The 24,868-nt window shown below is 55.2% G+C and overlaps 3 protein-coding genes across 3 annotated transcripts; 2 read left to right on the forward strand and 1 right to left on the reverse strand.

Moving 5' to 3' along the window:
• Window positions 1-342: 342 nt before the first annotated feature.
• Window positions 343-16,050, forward strand: MONBRDRAFT_39136 (uncharacterized protein; the record flags this gene model as incomplete). The annotated part of the gene is made up of 19 exons (XM_001750349.1): window positions 343-418; window positions 575-579; window positions 2,159-2,283; window positions 2,388-2,582; window positions 2,608-2,789; window positions 2,889-3,394; window positions 3,536-3,919; window positions 4,026-4,610; window positions 4,698-4,950; window positions 5,203-9,296; window positions 9,396-11,761; window positions 11,874-13,104; window positions 13,247-13,523; window positions 13,627-13,791; window positions 13,909-14,736; window positions 14,852-14,985; window positions 15,084-15,272; window positions 15,360-15,541; window positions 15,638-16,050. 19 exons carry the CDS (start codon window positions 343-345, stop codon window positions 15,786-15,788), a joined length of 11,928 nt encoding a protein of 3,975 aa, XP_001750401.1. The 3' UTR covers window positions 15,789-16,050.
• On the reverse strand, window positions 16,036-20,579 carry MONBRDRAFT_34550 (uncharacterized protein). The gene is made up of 20 exons (XM_001750382.1): window positions 20,360-20,579; window positions 20,042-20,193; window positions 19,847-19,904; window positions 19,654-19,751; window positions 19,492-19,570; window positions 19,262-19,372; window positions 19,128-19,173; window positions 18,963-19,022; window positions 18,714-18,875; window positions 18,544-18,623; window positions 18,316-18,409; window positions 17,915-18,153; window positions 17,691-17,816; window positions 17,444-17,602; window positions 17,235-17,359; window positions 16,920-17,129; window positions 16,600-16,817; window positions 16,431-16,510; window positions 16,240-16,356; window positions 16,036-16,150 (listed from the first exon to the last, which is right to left on the reverse strand). The coding sequence occupies exons 2-20, from the start codon at window positions 20,116-20,118 to the stop codon at window positions 16,130-16,132; spliced, it is 2,160 nt and encodes a 719-aa protein (XP_001750434.1). The 5' UTR covers window positions 20,119-20,193; window positions 20,360-20,579; the 3' UTR covers window positions 16,036-16,129.
• A 1,161-nt stretch (window positions 20,580-21,740) lies between these two features.
• On the forward strand, window positions 21,741-24,471 carry MONBRDRAFT_29913 (uncharacterized protein; the record flags this gene model as incomplete). The annotated part of the gene is made up of 9 exons (XM_001750350.1): window positions 21,741-21,804; window positions 21,976-22,166; window positions 22,273-22,639; window positions 22,720-22,859; window positions 22,914-23,224; window positions 23,353-23,473; window positions 23,602-23,731; window positions 23,838-23,932; window positions 24,028-24,471. The coding sequence occupies 9 exons, from the start codon at window positions 21,741-21,743 to the stop codon at window positions 24,469-24,471; spliced, it is 1,863 nt and encodes a 620-aa protein (XP_001750402.1).
• Between the last annotated feature and the right edge of the window lie 397 nt (window positions 24,472-24,868).

Consider the following 24,868-nt stretch of genomic DNA (forward strand, 5'->3'; position numbering starts at 1 on the left):
AAAACTACAGATTGAAAAAAAAAAAAAAAAAACCAAAGAGAAGCAACACAAAAGCTTCTTCTCAACGCGCAGAGCACGCGCGCGCGCGCGCGCGTGAGAAGACCAGCTAACAACCACACAACACAGGTTGGCGTGAGCTTTGCTCAAAAATCGGCCGTCATGATTGCCATAAACTCCTCTTGGTCAACTACAAAGGCGGGGGCACAGCGGACGGGAGGCATCGTCAATGAGATGGGGGCTTGGGCAGCTCATCCGTCGTCTTCAAGGGCGCCGGGCTTGTCTTGTGGGGTATGTTTGCAAAACGTACTTTCACCGTCGCCGTTGAGGTCAAATTCCTCAAGCATGGCTGACAACTCTTCCTCTGGAATGTCCTCACCCAGCTCCCTGCGGCATGAGACACACAGGAGGGAGTTTAAAGGTCAGCCCTCCGTGTTGAGGGCACTGGATGTTCAAGGGGCAACTCTGCACCGGACCTTGCCACACGGCGCATATTGCGAATGCTAATTTTTCCAGTGCTGTCATCGTCAAAGAGCTTGAAAGCCTTCATAATCTCCTCGACTGGATTACGCTCCAGCACACGTTCTTCCGCTACGAAAATCGGGGTGCAACGGTGAGTGCTCGCTCGGGGCGTGTGCGCGGCGATGTGGCCACCAGCCGGCCGACCGTTCCAGCTCACCGACGGTGAAAAAGTCTCGCTCAGCAATCAACCCGTCGTTGTTGCGGTCAAAGTCCTTCATAAGCTTCAAGACCTCAGCCTTCTTCACGTCAAAGCCCAGAGCTCGCAACGCCACCTATGCAGCGGTCCATCATGAGGTTGCCAGCACACCGCCGATACGCACACAACGTGACGAGTCAACGATGCTGATATGCGGGCGAGCGACACACCTTAAACTCGTGGTAATCCAAGGCCCCATCCTTGTCCGTGTCAAACAGCTCAAAGGCCTCGCGAATCTCCTGACGTTCCTCATCTGTCAGGTCACGCTTGCGCCTTCCACTGGCCGGCAGCATTCGTCCCTCGTGTCGTGCTGCCATTGCGACCGCCGATCGATTTTGAAAGTTTGAGAGAGTGAGAGAGAGAGAGAGAGAGAGAGAAAGTTGAAAAGAAAGTGCGAGAGAGTGTGTATTGGAACAAGAGGAGTTTAGAGATACTGCTTTGGTCAGGGAGCAGGCCAAAGCAAAATCGATGCCAAATTAGAGATACTAGGAAATTGTATATTTGAACCAGAGATGTCCATCTCATCAAAGCTTCATCGAGAGAAGTCACTCAACTGCGTTCTGCATCCTTCCAGCACCGTTAACGTCCAAAGTCAACGGCTTCTTTACTAATAAAGTATTTTACTTTACATATAGAAATGGCTGACAATGACAAGGGGATCTGCATTCAAAGGTGTTGCCATGTTGAGCGAAAATTGCGATCATTTTTGTCAAAAGGATCATCTGTCCCTGGCGACGGGGTAAGTGAACGCGACGCAGATGGAGAGAGAGAGAGCGAGAGCGAGAGAGGGCGCGTCGGCGGGTCACCGGTCTGGCAGCGATGCGCTCGCTGCTGGGTTTGCCTGGGAGGGGGTGATCTGCTGGAAAAGCATTACCTGCTCTGTGCAAATTTCATCAGTCTGGACTGCAGTGGGGTGGAGAAGGAGGAGGGAATTTCAAGAAGAAAGAGGCAGCACATGATCATCGGGACGTGGCCACGCTCTACGTCGCGCTAGCTCATCTTAAACCACCGCGGTTGAGTCAAGTAGATCGGATCCCGACTGATATTACCATTTTGACGCCGGCCTTTTGACCAGCCGCGTGAACACTGTGCGGGCGTAGTCCTTTTCTTGACCCACATCACCCGCTTCTTTGCTTCGGTGCCTCTTGTTCTGACCGACGCCTGATTGGCTGAGCCTGGCCGGGTGGCCGGACCCCGGGCCAATCATGGAGTCATCCATGCGCCCAGGCAACGGCCATGCCGTATTGCCGCCCGTGTCCGCCTCTGCTGCTGGCGATTCCGCTGGGACCCATGACCTCTTTGCGGTACATTCACTTTTGCGCACCCGTGTTTCCCGACCCACCCCCGACGCTCGCTGCTCCTTCTCATGCTCTGCCTCTGCCTCGTTTTCTTCACCGACCACAGCGCATCCGTGAACACAACAAGTATCCGCCCTTGTTGCAGAGCGCTGATGCATGGACCCAGCTAGTACCCTACAAGGAGCAAGTCCACACCCGCAGCCCTTCAGAAACCATTGGCAACGTCTATTCCCCTGCTGCCATTGACCTCAAGCTTCGGGATCTGGCCAGGTTTGCAAATGTGTCCTCCTTTGTAACATACCTTGTCGTCTTCTTTCTGCACAACTGTTCTTGTTCTTTAATTAGCCCTTCCTCATGTGTTGTTCTTGGTGCAGTGCTTCGGCCAAGCGCTCTACTGATAGCAAAGGCCCGCAACCGCCTAAGCGTCCCAGCTCGCGCAACGGGAGCTCAACAGCCCGCGTATGTCATTATCCCCCTTTGCTGAATGTATTTCCAGATTGCGATGATTGCCTTGCCTCTCATTCTGATATCAAACCTCTTGCGTTGACTGATTGTACTGTGTCCTCAGGGTCGCCACACCCTGCCCCCGTTGAGCCGGCCCATGACACCGGGAGAGCAGCAAGAGGTCATGGCAGCCACACATCCCGAACCTACCAACTCAGATAGTGAAGCCGAAGCTCCAAATGCTGGTCACACCGAGCCCTCAGACGAAGACTTGCAGCGCGTCCAATGGTACCTCGACAATGCCTTTCACGAGAACCAGTTTGCCCCACTCGGTAAGCTTTCTGCCCCTCATGGCCATGCCTGCCGCCTGTCACCACGTGGATGTTTCACAACCCCTGACGTCCTTTCTCCAATGCCCTCTTTACTCATAGGCGAGGCCATGGTCATGTTCGATGAGGATACCAATCTCCCCGTCACACGCTCCTTGTATGCCGAAGTAGATGCGCGCATCGCCTTTCAGCCTCCTCCCCTCGACGACCAGCACGGCGAGCCGTCCGTCCAAGCTCAGCTATGGGACGAGATCAAGGCTGACTACATTGCCAGTATGAAGGAGGCCATTTTGCGTTATCTCCTTGAAGACCAGTCCGAGCGCGAACGACTCCAGATTCAGGCCATGCCAGCTATCCATGTTCCACGCACCATCCGGGCCCCCGTGGCCTGGCACGATGACGTGGTTCAGGCCCGCAATGCTTGCAGCGATGGTATCAACATCACAGAGCCCATGCTGATCGCCCTGGGTCACCTCTGGCATCTCCAGTTCCATTCCCTGCGTTGCGTTGACGCCGCGGCGGTGACTGAGCAAGTTTTTCAAAATGGCTGCTTCCTCCTCGACGACCTCAATGCGCTCATTCAACAACACTGTGTTCAGGCCCAAAAGGTTTGTTGATCGGGATTGGCGTTTCTGAGACAAATCAAAACAGTTCTTCACATGCAGTTACATGCAGGACTTTCCTACTCTCTGCTTGTGCTTTTCGTCCTGTACGCTGACCTCTTGTTTACCATCCGGTTATTGACACAGCAACTGCGCCAAGAATGGACGGCGGATGCCGCTGAGATCATGATGGCATTGCGCGACACTTGGTACCACCGTGTGGACAAGGAGGATCCGCTGGAAGCGGCTCGCGGCTTCCAGCGGTTGGAGCACATCTTTGCTGCTGCCTGTTCAACCATGTCCAACCAGCTCCGCGGCTGTATTCGCCAGTCTCTTCAGACTTACCTGCAGGAATTGCTCGAGCCCTACGCTGGAGGCAATGCCTACGATGGGGAGTACACCGATGCCCACGTTGCTCGTCGTCCTCTCGTGCGCATGGCTGTGCACGTTCAGGATGCAGATGTTACTCTGGACCCATCGTGGGACGAAGTGGCCGCTGCCTTCAGTGGCCACTGCCAGGCCATTGCTCAAGTGCGTGTCCAATCTTATCCCGGCATTCCACGCATATGCCCACATTTCGTCCCTCACCGCTTCAAAGCCTCGCTCATCCTTACTCTCGTGTATCCCATGCACACAGGTGGCCGAGCAGGTGCCGCGGCCGGAAAAGCGCGTGTTTCCCGAGTTGGGGGACCGAGAAGATCTGTTTATTCCGTGCGCGACTGCAGACGATGAGCACGTCATCACGACACGAGAGCGCCTCATGGCGATTATCGAAGCGAACAAACCCGGACCGGCGCGCTATCTTGAAATGTTTGACCGTTTCCGCCACCTCCTCGCACCGCCCAACGAGCGAAGCGAGGAGCAGGCTGCCGTTGCAGACTTCTGCGCCAAGGACAAGCCCCTCAGTGCATATCGATCATATATCCAGAAGCTCCAAGATCTCTGTCGCGAGATCGACGACCTGCGGCCCACCGCGCCCATGGGCTTGGTCTGCATCGACATCACACCGGCTCAGGCCACCCTGCGCGAGCGTTGCCAAAGCCTCATTGACACACTCGTGTCCACAGTGACTCAAAACAACCGCAAACTCAATCGCGGCATCTGCGAACGCTTTGACGCCATTGCCAATCGCCTGATGGAGCAGCCACAATCCTCCGAAGACATGAAATCTCTTGAGGAATATCTACAGGAAACACGCGCTGAAACAATTTTCAAGTTGAAAGTACGGTGCTTGTTGTCTCCATCTCAATGAGTTCCTCATCTGGCCATGCTCACTTGCTCGATCCTTCGCGCCGATTCTGTGTCACAGGCAGAGATCACAGAGGCCGGTGAGCGGTTGCGGTTTTTGCTCGAGTTTGCCGAACTCAACGAGGACCATGTCAAGCTCAACACAACCACCATCAAGTGGCCCGCCAAGCTGGAGCCCATGTTCGATGTGGCCGATCGCCGCGTCAATGAGCACCGGCAAGCCGCTGAAGTGCAGCTTGTGCAGCGCGTCAAGGACTTTGAGGCTGCGCTTGAAACTTACTTTGAAACTGCCGAAAGCTATCAGAATCTTCTTGGTTTGTCTTCCATCCGTTACTACAGCGCTGTGCTGCCTGAAGATGCATCTCACCTCATTTTCTCTTCTTTGGGTCAGATCCTTTGCGCATGGCCGATATTCAGCGCAACGTCCAATCCTTGGATGAGTTGGCAAGCAATCTCAAGGCCGCCCAGGAAGAGGTGGGGCTTTTTGGGTCTTTGTGTTTCGCACTCAAACATTCTTTTTCCTGTGGACTGTGTTCGCTCATTGCCTCGTTCTCTACAGGCTGAAGGCATCCAGCGCGAGCAACAGCTGCTCGAGCAGGAGGTGACTCCCTTCCCGCAAATCCAACAAACACAGTCGGTGGTGGAGCCCTTCGACAAGCTGTGGCGTACGGCTCTCAAGTTTTTCACTCTCTCTGAACAGTGGATGAACGGCTCCTTTTTGGCGCTCAACGCTGAAGAGGTGGAGGAAGAGCTGGGGACATTGTTCCGCGTGGCGTTTAAGCTGGCCAAGCAGCTTACCAACTACAATGGGCCTTCAAAGACGGCCGATCAGCTTCGCAACAAGGTGGAGGAGTTTCGCGTCAACGTCCCCATCATCCAGGTCATTTGCAACCCAGGTATGCAGGCCCGTCACTGGGAAAAGATTTCCGACCTCACGGGTTACGACGTTCAGCCGGACCAAAATACCACCTTGGCCCAGATGCTCAATCTGAATTTGGCCAACCATGCCACGGCGCTCGAGGATATTGGGGCCGCTGCCAGCAAGGAATTTTCTCTCGAGAAGGCGCTGCGCAGCATGAAGCAGGACTGGACCGACATGGAATTCGCTTTCGTACCTTATCGCGACACCGGCGTCTCCATCCTCAGTGGTATTGACGAGGTGCAAATGCTCCTGGACGACCACATTGTCAAGACCCAGACCATGCGAGGTTCCCCTTTCATCAAGCCCTTTGAGGAGGAGATCAAGGAGTGGGAGGCCAAGCTCATCAGCATGCAGGACATTCTGGATGAGTGGCTCAAGGTGCAGGCCACATGGCTGTATCTGGAGCCCATCTTTTCCTCGGAAGATATCATGGCTCAGCTTCCCGAGGAAGGGCGCAAGTTCACCATCGTGGACAAATCTTGGCGCCAGATCATGGCGGTCAGCTTGGAAGATAGTCATGCCACCGTGTGCACGGATCAGCCGAACATGCTTTCAATTTTGCGTGAGGCTAATGGTCTTTTGGACGACATCCAAAAGGGGCTCAACAAGTATCTCGAGGTCAAGCGCCTCTTCTTTCCGCGCTTCTTCTTCCTTTCCAACGACGAGTTGTTGGAAATCCTCTCCGAGACCAAGGACCCCACCCGCGTGCAACCGCATCTGAAGAAATGCTTTGAAGGCATTGCCCGCCTCAACTTTGATGACAAGCAGCAGATTCGCGCCATGATCTCTTCGGAGCAGGAGGAGGTGCAGTTTGATAAGGTCCTTGTACCTGCTGACGCCAAGGGCATGGTCGAAAAATGGCTGGATGAAGTGGGCAAAACCATGATTTCCAGCCTACACAAGGTTATGCAACAGAGCGTTGATGCCTATGCCAAGGCTCCACGCAACCAGTGGGTCCAGGACTGGCCCGGGCAGGTCGTTTTGGCCGTCAGCTCCATTTACTGGACCATGGCCGTGGAAAGCGCCTTTGAGGCCAACCGTCCCCTGGGCGAGTTTTTGCAACAGAGCAACGACCAGATCAATGGCATTGTGGAGATGGTTCGTGGTAAACTGCCCAAGTCCTTGCGCAATACCCTGTCAGCGCTCACCGTCATTGACGTCCATGCGCGCGATGTCGTGGCCAAGCTCGTGGACGACGGTATCCAGCGCGTGACGGATTTTGATTGGATTGCCCAGCTTCGCTACTACTGGGAGCCTTGCGACGAGAGTCCCAATGACAACGACGTCATGGTCAAGATGATCACCACCAACGTGCGCTACGGCTACGAGTATCTGGGCAACAGCGGCCGCCTCGTCATAACCCCACTCACGGATCGCTGCTACCGCACCCTCATGGGCGCTTTGCTACTTGATCTTGGCGGTGCTCCCGAAGGCCCTGCCGGCACGGGCAAAACAGAGACCACCAAGGATTTGGCCAAGGCCGTGGCCATCCAGTGCGTGGTCTTCAATTGCTCCGATGGCCTTGACTACAAGGCCATGGGCAAATTCTTCAAGGGTCTCATCGCTGCTGGTGCCTGGGCCTGTTTCGACGAGTTCAATCGTATCGAGCTCGAGGTGCTTTCCGTCGTGGCGCAGCAGATCCACAGCATCGTCTATGCCAAGACCCGCCGCCTGGATCGCTTCATGTTTGAGGGAACTGACATCAATCTGAATCGCAACTGCAACTGTTTCATCACCATGAACCCGGGCTACGCCGGTCGCCAGGAGCTGCCCGACAACCTTAAGGTCCTCTTCCGCACCGTCGCGATGATGGTGCCTGATTATGCCCTGATTGGTGAGATCATGCTCTACTCGATGGGCTTTGTCGACGCCCGTGCTCTGGCCCAAAAGATTGTGGCGGTTTATCGGCTCTGCTCCGAACAGCTCTCCTCGCAATCCCATTACGATTATGGCATGCGTGCTGTCAAAGCTGTTCTCACGGCCGCTGGCAACCTCAAGCTCAAGTATCCGCAGGAGAACGAGTCGGTGCTCATGCTGCGCTCAATCATTGACGTGAACTTGCCCAAGTTTCTCTCACACGACGTGCCCCTATTTGAGGGCATTACATCCGATCTTTTCCCAGGCATTGAGCTTCCCAAGCCCGATTATGACCACATCTCACGGGCCCTGCGTGAGAACTTTGCGAAGCACAACATGCAGGCCACTGACTACCACATGATGAAAATCATTCAGATTTACGAGATGATGCTGGTGCGCCACGGTTTCATGATTGTCGGCGATCCCCTCTCCGGCAAGACGGTGGCCTGGAAAGTCCTTGCTGATGCGCTTGCTGATCTCGAGGAGGCTGGCCTCATGGACGAACATCGCGTTCTTGTCAACATCATTAATCCCAAATCCATTACTATGCAGGAGTTGTACGGCTCTTTTGATCCCGTCTCCCACGAGTGGTCTGACGGCGTCCTGGCCAACACCTATCGTGACCAGGCCAGCTCCATCACGGAGGATCGCAAGTGGCTGCTCTTTGACGGCCCTGTTGATGCGGTGTGGATTGAGAACATGAACACAGTGCTTGACGACAACAAGAAGCTCTGCCTCATGTCTGGTGAAATCATTGCCATGTCCGCCCAAATGAACCTCATCTTTGAGCCTCAGGATTTGCTGGTGGCCTCGCCAGCCACAGTTTCTCGCTGTGGCATGATCTATCTCGAACCCCACAAGCTGGGGTGGGAGCCCTCGCTCGAGTCTTGGCTGAGCGATCTACCCACTTCCTTGGCCGGCGATGACGGCCACGCGGGCTATCTGCGTGAGCTCTTCACCTGGCTCATGAACCCGGTGCTCAAGTTTGTGCGCCTGCAACTCCGCTTATTTGTGCCCACCTCCTCCGTGCATCTGGCCCGCACGGCCATTCGCGTGCTGGACTGTCTCTTGGACCCTTGGCGCAGCGAGGCGCCCCCAAGCGACGCGCAGACGTCGGCCCAACTCGAGGCCCTCTTTGTTTTTGCCATCACTTGGGGCGTGGGTGGGCAGCTCGTGGGTGCCGACCGCCCCAAGTTTGATGAATTTGTGCGAGCGGCCCTCCTGGGGAATAGCGATGTCGTAACCAAACCCAAAACCATCAAGCTGGGCAAGAGCTCCATCCCCCCAGAACGCGGCCTCCTCCACGACTTTGTTTTCCGCGACGGCAGCTGGGCACACTGGAACGATCTCATCGAAACGCTTGACATTCCGGACGACGCCACGCCAAATGGCATCATTGTCCCCACCATTGACACAGTGCGCCAACGATTCTTCCTGCAACAGCATCTCGATCACCAGGTGCCCATCCTTTTCGTGGGGCCCACAGGCACGGGCAAGTCAGCCATCGTCGAGAGTCATCTCATGGCATTGCCTAAGGACCGCTTTGTACCCAACAACATCACCTTCTCGGCGCGCACTACTGCCGGTCAAACGCAGCAGATCATCATGTCCAAGCTCGATCGCCGCCGCAAGGGCGTCTATGGCCCGCCCATGGGTAAACACTGTGTTGTCTTTGTTGATGATCTGAACATGCCACAGAAAGAAACGTATGGCGCTCAGCCACCCATTGAGCTCTTGCGCACCTGGCTGGATCACTGGCACTGGTACGACCTCAAGGACACGAGCCGAATTGACCTCGTTGACTTGCTTCTCGTCTCGGCCATGGGTCCACCCGGTGGCGGCCGCAACGACATTTCGGCGCGCTTCTTGCGCCACCTGGACGTCATTGGCATCGAGTCATTTGACGACGCCACCATGGTCAAAATCTTTGGCACCATCATGGACTGGCACTTTGGTCGCGGCTACGATGGATCGTTCAAGCGTTTGGGTCAATCCCTCGTGCAGGCGTCGGCTGCCGTCTACAAGGCTGCAGTCACCAACCTCCTGCCAACGCCAGCCAAGAGCCACTACACCTTTAACCTCCGCGATTTTGCACGCGTTGTCCAGGGCGTGATGCTTGTGCCAGCCTCACACCTCACCGAGAGCAACAAGCTCGTGCGCTTGTGGGTGCATGAGGTTTATCGTGTCTTCTACGATCGTCTCGTGGACGACGACGACCGCGCCTACCTGTTTGGTGTTGTGCGCGACGTCACCAAAGAGCACTTCAAGGTTGACAGTCAGACGCTCTTCTCACACCTCGTCTCAGATCAGGCGGTCGGTCTCCAGGATGACGACCTGCGGTCGCTGTTCTTTGGTGACTTTATGGAGCCCGGGGCAGACCCGCGAGTGTACGACGAGGTGCAAGACATGGACAGGCTTCGCGAGACCATGGAAGAGTATCTCACCGAGTACAACCAGCTGAGCAAGACCCCCATGTCTCTGGTCATGTTCCGCTTTGCCATCGAGCACGTCAGCCGCCTTGCACGCATCATCAAGCAGCCCAATGGCCACGCTCTGTTGGTTGGCATTGGTGGTAGCGGCCGTCAAAGCAGCACCAAGCTGGCCGCTGCCATGGCCGAGTATACGCTCTTCCGCATCGAGCTGACCAAGACCTACAGCTATTCAGACTGGCGCGAGGACATCAAGAAGATGCATCGGTTATCGGGTTACGATGGCAAGTCCACCGTCTTTCTGTTCTCCGACAACCAGATCAAGGACGAAGCATTTTTGGAGGACATTAACATGCTACTCAATACGGGTGACGTACCAAATCTCTATGCGGCCGACGAGAAAGCCGAGATCATCGAGCGCATGGGCGCTGTCCTCAAGGAGCAGCGGCGCACCAATGTGGACACCTCACCGTTGGCCATGTACAATTTTTTCATTTCACGCGTTCGTGCCAACCTGCACATCGTTTTGGCCATGTCTCCCATTGGCGACGAGTTCCGTCGGCGCCTGCGTCAGCTGCCTTCGCTTATCAATTGCTGCACCATTGACTGGTTCCGGGCCTGGCCTGAGGACGCCTTGGAGATGGTGGCAGACAAGTTTCTGGAGAGCGTTGAGCTCGAGCCCGAGGTCCGCGTTCAAGTCGTGTCCATGTGCAAGCATTTTCACGAATCCGTGCGCGCCCTATCGGCCTCCTTCTACGACGAGCTGCGCCGCTACAATTACGTCACACCCACCTCCTACCTGGAGCTGATTCAAACTTTCAAGGGCCTGCTGGACATGAAGCGCAATGAGATCTCCACGCTGCAGTCGCGCTACAGCGTCGGCGTGGAAAAGCTCGACTTTGCTGCAAGCCAGGTCGCAATCATGCAGGAAGAACTCGTCGCCCTGCAGCCCGAGTTGGTCAAAACCTCGGAAGAAGTGGCCATCAAGATGAAGCAGATCGAAGCCGACTCAGTGGAGGTAGATGCCAAGAAGGAGCTGGTCGCAGCGGATGAAGCCGTTGCCGCCAAGGCTGCGGCGGAAGCCAATGCCATCAAGCAAGAGTGCGAGCAAGACCTGGCCGTGGCGCTTCCGGCGCTTGAAAACGCCATCAAAGCCCTGGATACCCTCAAACCCAGTGACATTGGTGAAGTCAAGGCCATGAAAAACCCACCTGCCGGTGTCAAGATGGTCATGGAAGCTGTCTGCGTCATGAAGGGCGTGAAAAGCGACCGCGTCAAGGATCCCGGAGGCAGTGGCAAGATGGTGGAAGACTTTTGGGGCCCATCCAAGCGTCTGCTTGGTGACATGAAGTTCCTGCAATCCCTCAAGGATTATGACAAGGACAACATCTCCCCCAAAGCCATGAAGGTCATCCGCGAGAAGTTTGCGACCAACGAGGACTTTCAACCGGAGCCCTTGAAGAAGGTATCAGCCGCCGCAGTGGGTCTCTGCTCATGGGTCCTCGCGATGGAGGTGTATGACCGCGTGGCCAAGGTTGTGGCGCCCAAGAAGGCCAAGTTGGCCGAGGCCGAGGCCGAGCTGGCCGTGCAAATGGCCAAGCTTGAGGAGAAGCGCGCCGAGCTCAAGGCCGTGACCGACAAGCTCCAGGCCTTGAAGGATGAGCTTGCTGCCATGGTGAAGAAGAAAGAAGAGCTCGCCTTTAACATTGACCTGTGTGCCAAGAAGCTCGAGCGCGCTGAGCAGCTGATTGGTGGACTGGGTGGAGAGCGGTCACGCTGGACCCAATTGGCCACAGACCTGGGTGAAACCTACACGCGTGTGACCGGCGATATTCTGTTGTCCTCGGGCGTCGTGGCCTACCTCGGCGCTTTTACCGTGACCTACCGACAGCGCTGCATTGAGGAATGGAGCAAACTGTGCCAAGACAAATCCATTCCCTGCTCACCAGGTTTCTCGCTCAATGCCACCCTGGGCCGACCGGTGCTGATCCGTGACTGGCAGATTGGACAACGGTATTATTGTGCAGAGCGCCCGTCGCTGGCCGCTCATGATTGACCCTCAAGGCCAGGCTAACAAGTGGGTGAAGAATATGGAGAAAAACCACAAGCTGGCCGTCATCAAGCTCTCCGACGCCAATTTTGTGCGCACGCTGGAAAATTGCATTCAATTTGGCCACCCGTGCTTGTTGGAAAACGTGGCGGAGCAATTGGACCCCATCCTGGAGAGCATCCTCCTCAAGCAGACCTTCAAGCAAGGTGGCGTGGATTTGATTCGCGTCGGCGAAAACGTCATCGAGTACAGTCCCGACTTCCGCTTTTACATTACCACACGGCTGCGCAACCCGCACTATCTGCCCGAGATTGCCGTGAAGATTACGTTGCTCAACTTTATGATCACGCCCGAGGGCTTGACCGACCAACTTTTGGGCATCGTTGCGGCCGAAGAGCGCCCCGAGCTGGAGGAGAAGAAGAACCAGCTGATCCTTGAGTCGGCAGCCAACAACCGCCAGCTCAAGGAAATCGAGGATAAGATCCTTGAAGTCCTCTCATCCTCTGAAGGGAACATTCTAGAGGACGAAACTGCCATCCACGTCCTCTCATCCTCCAAGACCCTGTCCTTGGAGATCTCCGAGAAGCAGGTGGTGGCTGAGACGACGTCCAAGGAGATTGATGAGACGCGCAATGGCTATGTCCCAGTCGCCGAGCATTCAGCTACGCTTTTCTTTGCCATCGCCGAGCTAGCCAACATTGAGCCCATGTATCAGTATTCACTGACATGGTTCACCGATCTGTACCGCCGCTCGATCCGGGATTCTGCCAAATCCGAGGAGCTGGCCATTCGCATCCACAACTTGAACGATCACTTTACCTACTCCATCTACCGCAACGTGTGTCGTTCCTTGTTTGAGAAGGACAAACTGTTGTTCTCATTCAGCCTGACGGTGCAGCTGATGGCTCGCCGTGGTGAGATTGATGATGCCGAGTGGCGCTTCCTTTTGACCGGTGGTGTGGGACTGGACAACCCACACCCCAACCCGGCACCAGCGTGGCTCTCGGACAAGTCCTGGGGTGAGCTTGTACGCACCGAATCATTGCCGCGAGGAACCTTCATCGGCTTGCGCGAGGATGTACAGCAAAACCCCGAGCTATTCAAGCAGTTCTACGATAGTGCAAGCCCCCATACGGAGCCTCTACCAGGTCCTTGGGAGGAGCGCCTTGATGCCATGCAAAAGCTCATCCTACTGCGTTGCCTGCGTCCAGTACGTTTTGCTGCTTATTTTTTTTTTTTTACTTCTCTTCCTTGGTTTTTGCCTTGATTCTAAAACAAGTTACCATGTTTGATTCTACGCATCACATTTCTTTCTCACATCACCCTGATTGTGTTCTCGCTCCCCTGAATAGGACAAGATTGTGCCACGAGTGCAGCAGTTTGTGTCGCAGCACATGGGGCAGCGGTATACAGAGCCCCCAACGTTCGACCTGGCCGGCTCCTATGCCGACTCGCACTCTTGTGCAGCATTGATTTTCGTGCTTTCGCCCGGCGCCGATCCGATGGCTTCTCTGCTCAAGTTTGCCGAGGCCAAGGGCTTTGTCGGGGACAGCGCGCCCAAGACGATATCTTTAGGTCAAGGCCAAGGCCCTATCGCCGAGCAACTTATTGCCGATGCCATGGTGAAGGGTGAGTTTGGAATGACTGGTTTAGAGCGCCAAGCCTCCTCTTGCTTCATGCACCATGTACAACTCATGCTGAGCTGGCCTGTTGATATCTGTGCATCCTTTAGGTACCTGGGTCGTGTTGCAAAATTGTCACTTGTACACGTCTTGGCTGCCCAAGCTTGAGTACTTGACCGAGGAGGTCCTCATCCCGGAAAAGACGCACAAGGACTTCCGTCTCTGGCTCACGTCGTATCCCACCGATGACTTCCCGGTGTCGATTCTTCAAAACGGTGCGTTCCTCTTTGCTGAAGGTAACAGTTGGTGTTAATTTTTACATGAATGTGTGCGTGCCCTGACTCTGTGCGCGTCGTTCTGTTTGTGTCCATGCCCGGGTCCACGCGCTGCAGGTGTCAAAATGACCAACGAGCCGCCCAAGGGCTTGCGCAACAATCTGCTGCGTTCATACCTGAACGATCCTATTTCCGATCCCGAGTTTTTTGGGGCTTGCAAGACTCCGGAGCGCTGGGAAAAGCTGCTGTTTGCGCTCTGCTTCTTCCACGGCCTCATTCAAGAACGCCGTAACTTTGGCGCGTTGGGTTGGAATATTCCGTACGAGTTTAACGAGTCGGATTTGCGCATCAGCATTCGGCAGATGCAAATGTTCCTCAACGACTACGAAATTCTGCCGTTGCCGGCCCTCACGTACCTGTGTGGCCAGTGCAACTATGGTGGTCGCGTGACTGACGATTGGGATCGCCGCTTGTTGGGCAGTCTCCTCGGCATTTTCTATTCGGACGAAACCGTCACGAATGACGAATACCGCTTTTCGCCGAGCGGGACATACTTTGCGCCAGCCAAGGGCACATATGCAGACTATCTCTCCTTCATCAAGGGACTGCCCCTGATTCCGCATCCGGAAGTGTTTGGACTGCACGAGAACGCAGATATCACCAAAGACCAAAAGGAGACCAATGAGCTCTTTTCCTCGATTCTGCTCACGCTGCCACGGCAGGCCTCGAGCGGTGGCCGCTCGGCCAACGACACGATTGATGAACTGGCACAGGATATCTTGTCCAAGGTTCCACCCGCCTTTAGCCATGAGGAGGTGCTGGAGCGCTTCCCCGTCATGTACTCTGAGTCCATGAACACGGTACTGGCCCAGGAAGTTGTCCGCTTCAATCGCTTGGTCAATGTGATTCGGGGCTCGCTATCGAACGTGCGCAAGGCGATCAAGGGTGAGTCGTGGTTGCCTAGCTATATTGTTGCTTTTGTCGCAGAGAGCGTTCTTCCATATAATTTTTGCTTCCTGTGTTCATCCTAATCTGACTTGTTTACCTCGTATCCCAATAGGCTTGGTGCTCATGTCTGGCGAGCTTGAGGAGGTCTTCCAGAGCATGTTGGTCGGCCGGGTTCCCAAGCTGTGGGATAAGGTGTCATATCCCTCCTTGAAGCCGCTCGGCTCTTACATTAGCGACTTGGTGGAGGTACGTTGGCCAGGTCATGCTTCTGATCACTCCTTGTACCATGCACGCCGAGTGTACCCTCGCTGCCCCCCTCTCAATCCGGTCAACTTTGCTCGCAGCGCTTGACATTTTTGCAAAATTGGATTGATAATGGCACGCCCGCGACTTTCTGGCTGTCTGGCTTTTTCTTCACGCAAGCTTTCCTGACGGGGGCCCAACAAAACTTTGCGCGCAAGTATAAGATTCCCATTGATCATCTCACGTTTGACTTTGAGGTGCTCTCCATCGAGGCCGAAGATGCCCAGACGGTATGTCTGCTCTGCCCTCTTTTCGTTGCGTTGAAATTTGCTCTGCGTCTATGCTCACGTCAAATGACACTTGTGTCTTGGGCGTAGATTACAAAGGGTCCTGAAGACGGAGTCTTTGTGTATGGCCTCTTCCTGGAGGGCGCGCGCTGGGATCGTGAGCGGATGCAACTGGGCGAGCAGCGCCCCAAGGTCTTGACAGATGCCCTGCCCTGCATGCATCTGATGCCTGTGGAAAAGAGCAAAAAGCCCGACCGCTCCGTCTATGTCTCGTGAGTGTTGCGTTTGCTTTTTGACTCTCGGTCCTGACTTTCTCTCCTGAGGCCGGACTCACCGTTGGGTTGGCCCGTTGTGTTATCGAATTCTAGGCCTCTGTACAAGACATCAGCTCGCCGCGGCATCTTGTCAACAACTGGTCATTCGACCAACTATGTCATGGCCGTGGATCTGCGCACAGATTTGCCGCCGTCTCACTGGATTAACCGCGGCACAGCCTTGCTGTGTATGCTAGATGACTAGTCTTGTTCTTTGTTCTTTCATCTGCTGGGGGATGGCTCCGTGAGCTTCGACTTCCCCAGGGCCGTGTGAAAGTGGCGTGGTTGGCAAGCCCTTAATTGTAGCACTGTTGTGCTTTGTTCTTCTGTTTTTACGTCCATGTGTTGGCTGTGAATTATTCTAGGCCTACGTTGTTGCTGATGGTTGTGTGGCGATAAAGGAGAAGGACTGTATAATCTTGTTCATCTTCATTTTTTTTTTTGTTTTTTTTAATTGACAAGAAACCTGGATACTGATGATTTGCAGTCTGGTCCTCCGGACCCACTCGGTCGGCGTCAGTCAGGCATGAAAAGGTTGCTTGACTTTTACACCACTGTCATGACATACTGTGCAGCGAGGGAGCAAGAGTAAAGCGAGCACATGAGCAAAGAACCCGGCAGGCAGGACGCAGTGCAGAAGCAGTTACGGTGCGTACATTGCTACCCTTGCGGGAAGGCAGCCGCCCGCCACCTTCGAAGAGCTGGCGCTCTCCAATTCGGGGAATCCTGTTAGATAGCCAAAATTGTTCAAAGGTGTCCATCGCCAAGTTATACTATGGAAGGCGGGGAGCATCAGATGAGACGTCGAGAATCAGGTCGTATGAAAGACAACTCGAGGCAAACTGACCTTAAAGTACTCTTCAATGCTGCCACAGTCCATGCCCTGCAGCTTGTACGAGCCGAGGGACCGCCGCTTGTCCCGGTCGTCTGCAGCAAGATGGTTACAGCAGCAATGAGCGGTGGGTCAACACAAAACTCCTGGCCGGCAAGAATAGGTCTCAAGGTCATGCGCTGACCTGGTTTGCTAAAGCTTTGGCTATATTCGAGAAAATCAGCGCGGGTCATGGTTGCAAAGTAGGTGCGGCGAAAAACCCGAATTTCGCCGGCAGCATTCATTGTAGCACGCATGGGGCTGCGAATCTCGATGTCGATATTGGACTTGAGATCATAGTCACCGCTACCAGGCTGGGAGGACCGGCTGAAAAAACCGGAACGCCGCTTTGTAGTGGAACGGCTAGAGGCCAAATTGCACGCAGTGCAGGGTGGTGGAACGTAAGCAAGAGATCTATACGAGCATTCAGGGGTGAAGATACGAATGACAAGGCAGGCGTCGTACCCGCGCCGAACAGGCTTGCCATTTGGCTTTGGGGCCGGCTGTGCAGTGGTCTCGTTTCCTTCGGGCAGCTCCATAATTGTGCTGACACGGCGAGGAGAGGTCGGGGACAAGGTTTCGTCGTCCATAAAGACGTTGCCATCACCCTCCTCAAATACACGGACCTCCCAGGTTTGCGCCACATGGGCCTGAAGCAGGTCATAGACCAGCACTCTGCCAAAAGTGCAAGAAAGGAGGTAAGAGCAGGAAAAGCCAGTAGGGGAAGCTCGGGGGCCACAGATACTGCACTGGCGCTGCCAAGCGTGACATCCGACGTACCGAGCATGGGCCGGGCTGCGCGCGACAATGGGCACCAATTCCCGGCCATTTTGCAGTACCAGGCAGGCGTGCCTGTCTGCTTCCAGGGGCCACTTGTTGAAGGGCGCATCTTGACGGCAAAGAATCTGCAGAACAACAGGCCCAGAGAGGCATCGAAAATGAGAATTTTACGCTGTAGTTTGTGTGTGGCAGCAGAACCAGCAACACACCGAGGTAGACGTGGTATTCCATTCACGACTGCCAATGAACAAATGCTGCTTCCATGTCAAAAAGAAGACGTTGGTCCAGCCTGATATGGCTTGGTCGTACACCTGGACGGTGCCATTGGCGCCATTCTCCAGATCGGACTGCAAAACCGCCTGATTTTCCTACAGGCGGTCAACGAGTCAAACACATGGGGAAAGAGTGAGGCGATCATGGGCAATCAAATGTTCTACATACAGGCAGCGTTCGTACCAGATTGCTCATGAGGGGCATGAGCTCCTGCAGGTTGCGGAAGCTGATCAAGTACTCGTGGTGGTGACGGATGATGGAGATGACAAACTCAGCATCGTCCAAGCAGACTCGCACAATCTTGTCGCCCTACACGCCCAGGTCGTCCCATGAGCAAGTCACTGCGAAATGAGCACGGCAAACTTGTGCGGCAATCGTAGACAGGGGTGCAACATGCCGCGACTCACCGGGCGAGGGAAAAAGAATGTCTTGTGAAACAGGCTCTTGGACTTGACCATGAACCCATCTTCGTGTTCAACAAGTTTGGCTGATTTCCAGGCGCTGTCTGGCACCGATTCATGTTGTCGCGGGGTGGAGCTCGACAGCAGGCTGTCGATGTGCAACGAGGGGCCAATGAGCTTGTCCTCCTGAAATGCGCCGTGGGACATGTGTGCAATCTTGCAGGAAATGACACCGCGCTTGCCGGCTGCAAGAGTTGTAACACGCAGGAGAAAAGAGGGACAAAGAAACGGGGGCACAGTCAGCAGGAATGACCATCAAATCGTGGGGAAAACCAATAAGAAGCGCTGAGAACCGAGAATCGAGAACACGGGCCAGCGCACGACCCAGTGGGTTAAAAAGAGCGTACAGCGGTGTTTGCCAGCATATGGATGAAGTTCGCGATAGCTGGCGTTGATTTGATCGAGCATGCAAAGATCTGCAGCTGTGGGCCGTTTACTCTTCTGTGACGCGACGCGCCAGCGTCCCGAAAAAGGTCATATGAGATGGGGGGGGGGAGGGAGCATGGGTTCGCGGTGGACAAGGTCAAGGATGGATGGAGCGAGTATGCAAGAGGTGCTTCGTGTGTGTCTCGTACGTGCAGTTGCAGGCAGTCCTGGACAATTTGAACGATGGAACGAGAGCAATCGCGATCGGGCACGAGTCGTTTGTAGCGTTCTGCCGGGCATGAAGCGACACGAGGTCGGGAAGTGTGCGTGAGAAAGCCGGGTATTTCAACGCCAACGAGGCAAGGAACGAGGTTCGAACCGTTTGCAACCATGTCTTTGAGCTCTTTCAGGTGCTGGGCTGCTTGGCAAGGCTTGTGGCCGCGAACCATTTCGTAAAGCATGACTCCCATGGACCAGATGTCTGCCTTGTAGTCGTAATCCTCCTCGCGGAGGACTTCGGGCGCCATATAATAAGGCGTGCCTGCGCGTGGAAGCGGTGAGTGGTGGTGCAGGTTAGAACCACAAGAAGACAAGAAATGCGTGTTTTCCGGAAGGGCAAAAGCTGTACCAATGAAGCCATGGGTTTGCGTTTTGAAGAAGGAGAGTTTATCTCCGAGGCCAAAGTCGCCTATAGGTGCATTGGAAGTACGATTATCAGCTGGCGATGAGGCTGGCACGCCAGATTCACTTTGGTGTCAAGCGCAGGGCGGGGCGCGCCGTGCAAGGCTCTTACCGAGCTTGGCGATGGAGCCCTCAGCCTCTACAAAACAATTGGTTGGCTGTTGTGGGGGCAAGATAAAGTCAAGGTGAGTTTGGGGAAGGCCGAAGTGGCGGGGTTGCGGGGACGGGCTGGGACAGTGTCGATACCTTGATGTCTCGGTGAAGGACCTTTTGGCTGTGCACGTATTCCAGAGCGTGGCAAAGTTGAGCAAAGATTGAAATGATGCGTGCCTCGGGCATGCGGTCGCCGTGGTCAATCTGGCAAGCGGGCGCAGGCACAGGGCGAAGGAGGATCGCGGGCCGCGTCAAGTCAGGGTGGGGGAATGTTGATTTTGAATGTGGCGTAGAAGCAGGCGACGGGGAAGACTCTGGCGTACGTAGGATTTGATGAGTTGATCCAGGTCACCACCGTCCACAAACTCCATGTGCACATGTAACAAGTCGCCTTGTTCGTAGCTGCGTCAAGTTTGGGCCATTGGGATAAGGGTCCAGAAGGAGGGGCAAGAGGGGGACACGGCAGGCATGGTTGGAAGGCGCACCACTGGAACATGCGCACAACATGGGGGTGCTTGAGCGTGCGCAGGATTGTCGTTTCTTTCAGCACTTTGGCGCGTTTTTCAGGACTCAGCTGGCCAATCTGCGACAGCCAAGGTGGAGTCGTCACAACGGGGTGAGGTGCATTTGCTTGGCGCGTATTGACGTGTCAAGGGAGACAAAGGCGAGCGAAGGGACCTTGATTTGTTTGGAGGCATAGATGGCGTTGGTCTCGACAGAGCGCATCAGGTACACCCTGAATTAGGGTTAGGAGGGACAGGTGTACGAGGGACAGGTGCAGGGAGGGTCAGGCGCAGGAGGGTCGGGGGCTGGCACGGTAGACCATTGCGCAGTGGGGGGATGGGCCAAGGCGGGGGATACTGCTTGACATACGTCGCAAAAGAACCATGGCCCAGCTCCTTGAGCTGCTCCTCTGGGGGTAATTCTTGCTTTAGATGCCGCCGTGACATGTTTGCGGGTGCCGAGATGAGCCTAGCTCGGACACGTGAGTCACGGAGAGGTGACTGCTACCGGTGGCTACGGGTCTATCGGGGCCAGCGTTCAAGGGTGAGTCAAATACAACAAGAGGCGCGCCCGCAAGAGGGATGTCCATTGGAACATTGAAAGAGCATGACAGTGCGCAGCGCGCGCGCGCGCGCGTGTGTGTGTGTGTGTGTGTGTGTGTGTGTGTGTGTGCGCGCGCCTTCAGACCGTGGGCTAGTATCCCAGCCAGAGCAAGACTGTGTTGTGTGACCAGGATCAAAAGCAAAGCATGCTCCGGGGACGGACGCGAGGGCCGAGGGCCGACACACAAGTGTGCCGCCGTGCAGCTGGAGGGAGATCGAGGCGTGGCCTGCCTTCGTCGCCACGCTTCGCTCAAACACCCCCCCACACAACCACCCCCCCACACACGCACGTCGACGGCTACGCCTCCAAAACACACCCTACCCAACGAATCGGTCGTCCCCTCCCGTGCTGTGCCGTGCTGTGCCTCCTCGTTCTGTGGTCACCGCTCCTCCGCCCCAGCCGCCGCCTCCTCCGACGTACGCCTCAACACTTGCAAATGCGCATAAAGACACACAGAGAGAGAGAGAGAGAGAGAGAGAGAGAGAGAGAGAGAGAGAGAGAGAGAGAGAGAGAGAGAGAGAGAGAGAGAGAGAGAGAGCGAGAGAGAGAGAGAGCGAGAGAGAGAGAGAGAGAGAGCGAGAGAGAGAGAGAGAGCGAGAGAGAGAGAGAGAGCGAGAGAGAGAGAGAGAGAGAGAGAGAGAGCGAGAGAGCGAGAGAGAGAGAGAGAGAGCGAGAGAGACAGAGACAGAGACACACACAACGCAGCACACGCACACACAGCTGCAATCGCGCCAATGCTTTAGCGATCGTGTACACTTTCGCTCAGCGCTGGGTACAACAGTGTTGATAACAGGTGTTGTCTCTCTCTTATCTACTTCCTTTGTTACTACTACATGTGGTAGTTATCCGTTTTGCTTTGCTTGTGTTATCCATGGCCCTTGTTGATCTCCTTCAGACCAATTCAATTGTCTTTTGTCTCTATCTCATGTGGTAGTTGTGCTTTTCCTTTGTGTCTTTGCTCTTTATTTCCAATCTCTCTCTCGTCTCTCTTCTCTCTCACACACATTTTTGTCTGACATAAAGCCGACGGTAATGGATAGAACATGTGTTGGGGACAAGACGTCCTTGGCGACGTTAACATTCACTCGCGCGCAAACGGCAGAGGCGCGCGCAGAGGCCCCGCTGGTGCCAGCCCTCGGTCGCTCTTGTTCGGCTGTACTTCAGGATGCACTTGAAGTGAAACGACAAAAATTAGAGGGGCCTGGTTTGCTGCTGCCGTGACCGCGATCAAAGGCGCTTCGGCCCGCTTCTTTGCGGCGCTGGCTTACCGCTTACTCACACAAATCCCCACCCCGCCCCGCTTTCCGGCGTCGCTTAGATCGGCTCTGTCGGACCGTGGGTGCCGCCATGTCAGGTTTGCCCCGTCCATAATAGTAATAGGCAAGGCTTTAACCAGGCCCCTATCTCCCTGATCGCGTCTCTTCTTGGCGCTTTCCGCTCCAACTTTTGGTCCAAACCCAAAACCATGGCCAAGACCGTGGCCCCGCCAACAGCCACGGCCACCACCAAACACCGTCTCATTGATCAACGTGAGTCTTCCACGCATTCCATGAACCGTGCTCTTGCGCCTGCAACCTCTCCCTCCCTCCTTCTTCTCCTTCTCCTGTGCTTCTTCCGCTGTTCACCCCGATGAGGCGGGTCGTGGCTTGCCTCACGCACACAACCGCTGACCGCCCGTCACCACACACCACTCCGTTCAGACGTCTACTCTGCCAAGGAAGGCGCCGAGTCAGCCGTGCAGCCAACCCCGGCTGTCATCCACCTCTCTGGCTTTACCGTTGGCCAGCCCGTCAAGGCCAAACTCAGCCTCCTCAACCGCAGTCAAAAACAGATTCGCACCCATATCGTCGAACCCCAGACCGAGTTTTTCAACATTGCCTACAGCCGCAAGGTCCAGCCTCTCTTGACTCGTGTCGCTTCCTCTCCTGTCGTTCAACGCCAAAAGTCCATGTTGACCAGCCATCCTGATCTGCGCGTGCACCCCCTTCTCGTCACAGGGCCAACTTGTTCCGGGTAGCGCGGAGGAACTCACCATCACCTTCCGAGCCGATGAGCTTCGCTACTACTACGACTGCATACGCGTTCACGTCGAAGGGTCCTCCAACGTTCTCATTCCCCTGCATGCTTATCCCGTCAAACCCACTCTGACACTCCCCAAGCACCACGACTTTGGAACCACGGCGCTTGAGGAAGAAAAGGCGCGCACGCTAACCTTTGGTCTGAACATCCCCCTCGACGTGGACTTTGAAGCTCGTCTCATCGAGGCTGGTCCAGAATTCACCCTTGACGTTCCCAGCTACACCATTCCCGCCGATGGCCAAGGCGCCGTCACCGTCAAATATCGTCCCACTCGCTACATTACCAGTACGCCTCAGCCCTCTTCGCCTGGCTTTTTTGCTGGTTTGGTCTCGTCCAGACTCACATTCGCGCCCGCCACTCCACAGGCTCGTGCAAGGTCGAGATCAAGCTACTTACTGACAATGCCGAAGCAGCCGTCTGCAACGTGACTGGCTACTGCCAACACGGACTTCGCTCAGCCAAGCTTGTTGAACAGGCCCTCGCACCCGAACCCACACCGGCCGAGGTCAGGACCCGAGGCGCTCCGACGCTCCTATTAAAAATATTGGTTGACTTTTAGGGCTGGTCTTTTCTCAACCAAATTTGCTCTCGTCGCTTCCACGCTCCACCACAGGCACCGTCAGCCCTGCCATCTGCACCGCCCACCGCACCGCCTGCCACAGCTCGAACCGGGGCCAGTCGGCGCAAGCGCAGCGGGCGCATCACGGCTGCAAAACAAGTGCAAGATGACATCTCCGCCACGCAGGCCCAGCTGGTACAACTATCAACGACACGAGGCGTTGCTCGCATCCTCAATCAGCACGTGGTGCATCGCCACCCACAACACGCCATCAGCGTTCTTGAAACCAACCCCGCGACACGCGCCCAACGGTGCGCTCTCCACGCGCTCTTGCCCTGCTTCAATGACCCTCTCACCCTGCTTCAATGACCCTCTCACCGCTTGCTTGTCTTCATCTCGTGCTTCATCTCATCCGACCCTTGTGGCACTGTACTGATAGCATCAACGACTTTTTGAAGGAGAAGCAGGAACGTGACAATCAGCCTCCTGGGGTGGGTCACGAATCTCTTTCCAACGACGAGCGACGTCGCATCCTATCCGGACGTCGACAAATCCTCGAGGTGCGCGTGAACATGGCTTGTTCCTGGCCACCTTCTCCAATTTTTAATGCGTCCCAATCCTACCCCGCTGCGCCGACTCACCTCGATGTGGGGTCTGTAAAACATGTACATGTCCAAAACATATCCAGGAGTACGAATATTTGCAGGACTTGGATGAGCAGTCAAACCGAGAAGCCCTCGCGCGCTTGACCACAGTGGTTGATGATCGGCCGATGCGCACCTGTCGGCGTATCGAGGATGCAAATCAGCTGCAAATAGGTGAGGTTTGCCAAGGGCAGCGCCTATTGCTTGTCGATGTGACACAAGGATGGTTGGACCCTCTTTTTGTCTGTCGCGAGCCCTCACTTGTCAATTCAATCGGCAGCGGTCCCGACACATCTCACTTTTACACCAGAGCCGGCCAATGAGGTGCTACGCAAAGCGCAAGCCCATGAGCGCTTTGTTCGAGCCGCTCGAAAGGTTTGTTATCCCCATGCCCGTTGATGAACCTTTTGCATGCTAGAGTATTACAACGCGTTATCGTGGTGCTGATGTCAAATGGGCTGGGCATGTAGGTGGTGATCCGATTGAGAGCAGCGCGATACTTGGAATATTTTCATCATGCAGGCCGAGCGCGAGCGGCTCTGACCGAGGTTGACCTGGCGGCCGAGGAGGAACTGGCCGTGCGGCAGGCTTCTGCCCTGACCCAGGCCTCTGCGGTGGTTCCGTCCTTGCGACCGCATCCATGGATTCCACTGCCAACAGAGCCGACCATCGATCTGGTCATGACTGCGGCGAAAGTTGCACGCGATAGTCAGATCTCAGCCCCGACGCCGGCCCTGGGTCTGCTCGAGCTAGAAACCCCGGCAGAGTACAGACTGCTGCAGTACACACCTGTGGACATGCGTTTGGCGAGTGAGCTACTCGCATCAGCCTCTCATCACATGACCTTTGTCCCGAGCGAACCTAACATCTGGGTAGAGGGTGAGGTCATGCCGCGGAGAACAACAGGCAAATGAAGATGACCACATCGATTGCTTTTGACCGTCGAGTTATGTTTGGCGCTTGCTCTGTCTAAAGTCGCTGTGTTTTGATTTTTTTTTTTTTTTTCCGCGTCGAAATGCAATGCCGAGCATTGCCGACAGGGTACTTTCCAATCGACGACGCCGAGGAGTCACATGTCAATCAATCCCTGCTTGTTCTCCCTTTTGTCCCCAATCTTGTCCTCCTTTCCCGACCCCGTATTCTTTCCCGCCCGACCCTTGCCATCCGACACCTCCATATGTCTCAGTTGCTATGCGGCACAATAGCGAATCACGATGATGCTTCAAAATCAAGAGTTAATGTAGATGCATTGAGAGTAGTAATGATGGCTGGCGTATTATATAAAAAGGTTATTGCTGTGCTTTCTGATCA

This window comes from Monosiga brevicollis, genomic scaffold (genome assembly GCF_000002865.3).
Source record: "Monosiga brevicollis MX1 MONBRscaffold_40 genomic scaffold, whole genome shotgun sequence".
Lineage (NCBI taxonomy): Eukaryota > Choanoflagellata > Craspedida > Salpingoecidae > Monosiga > Monosiga brevicollis.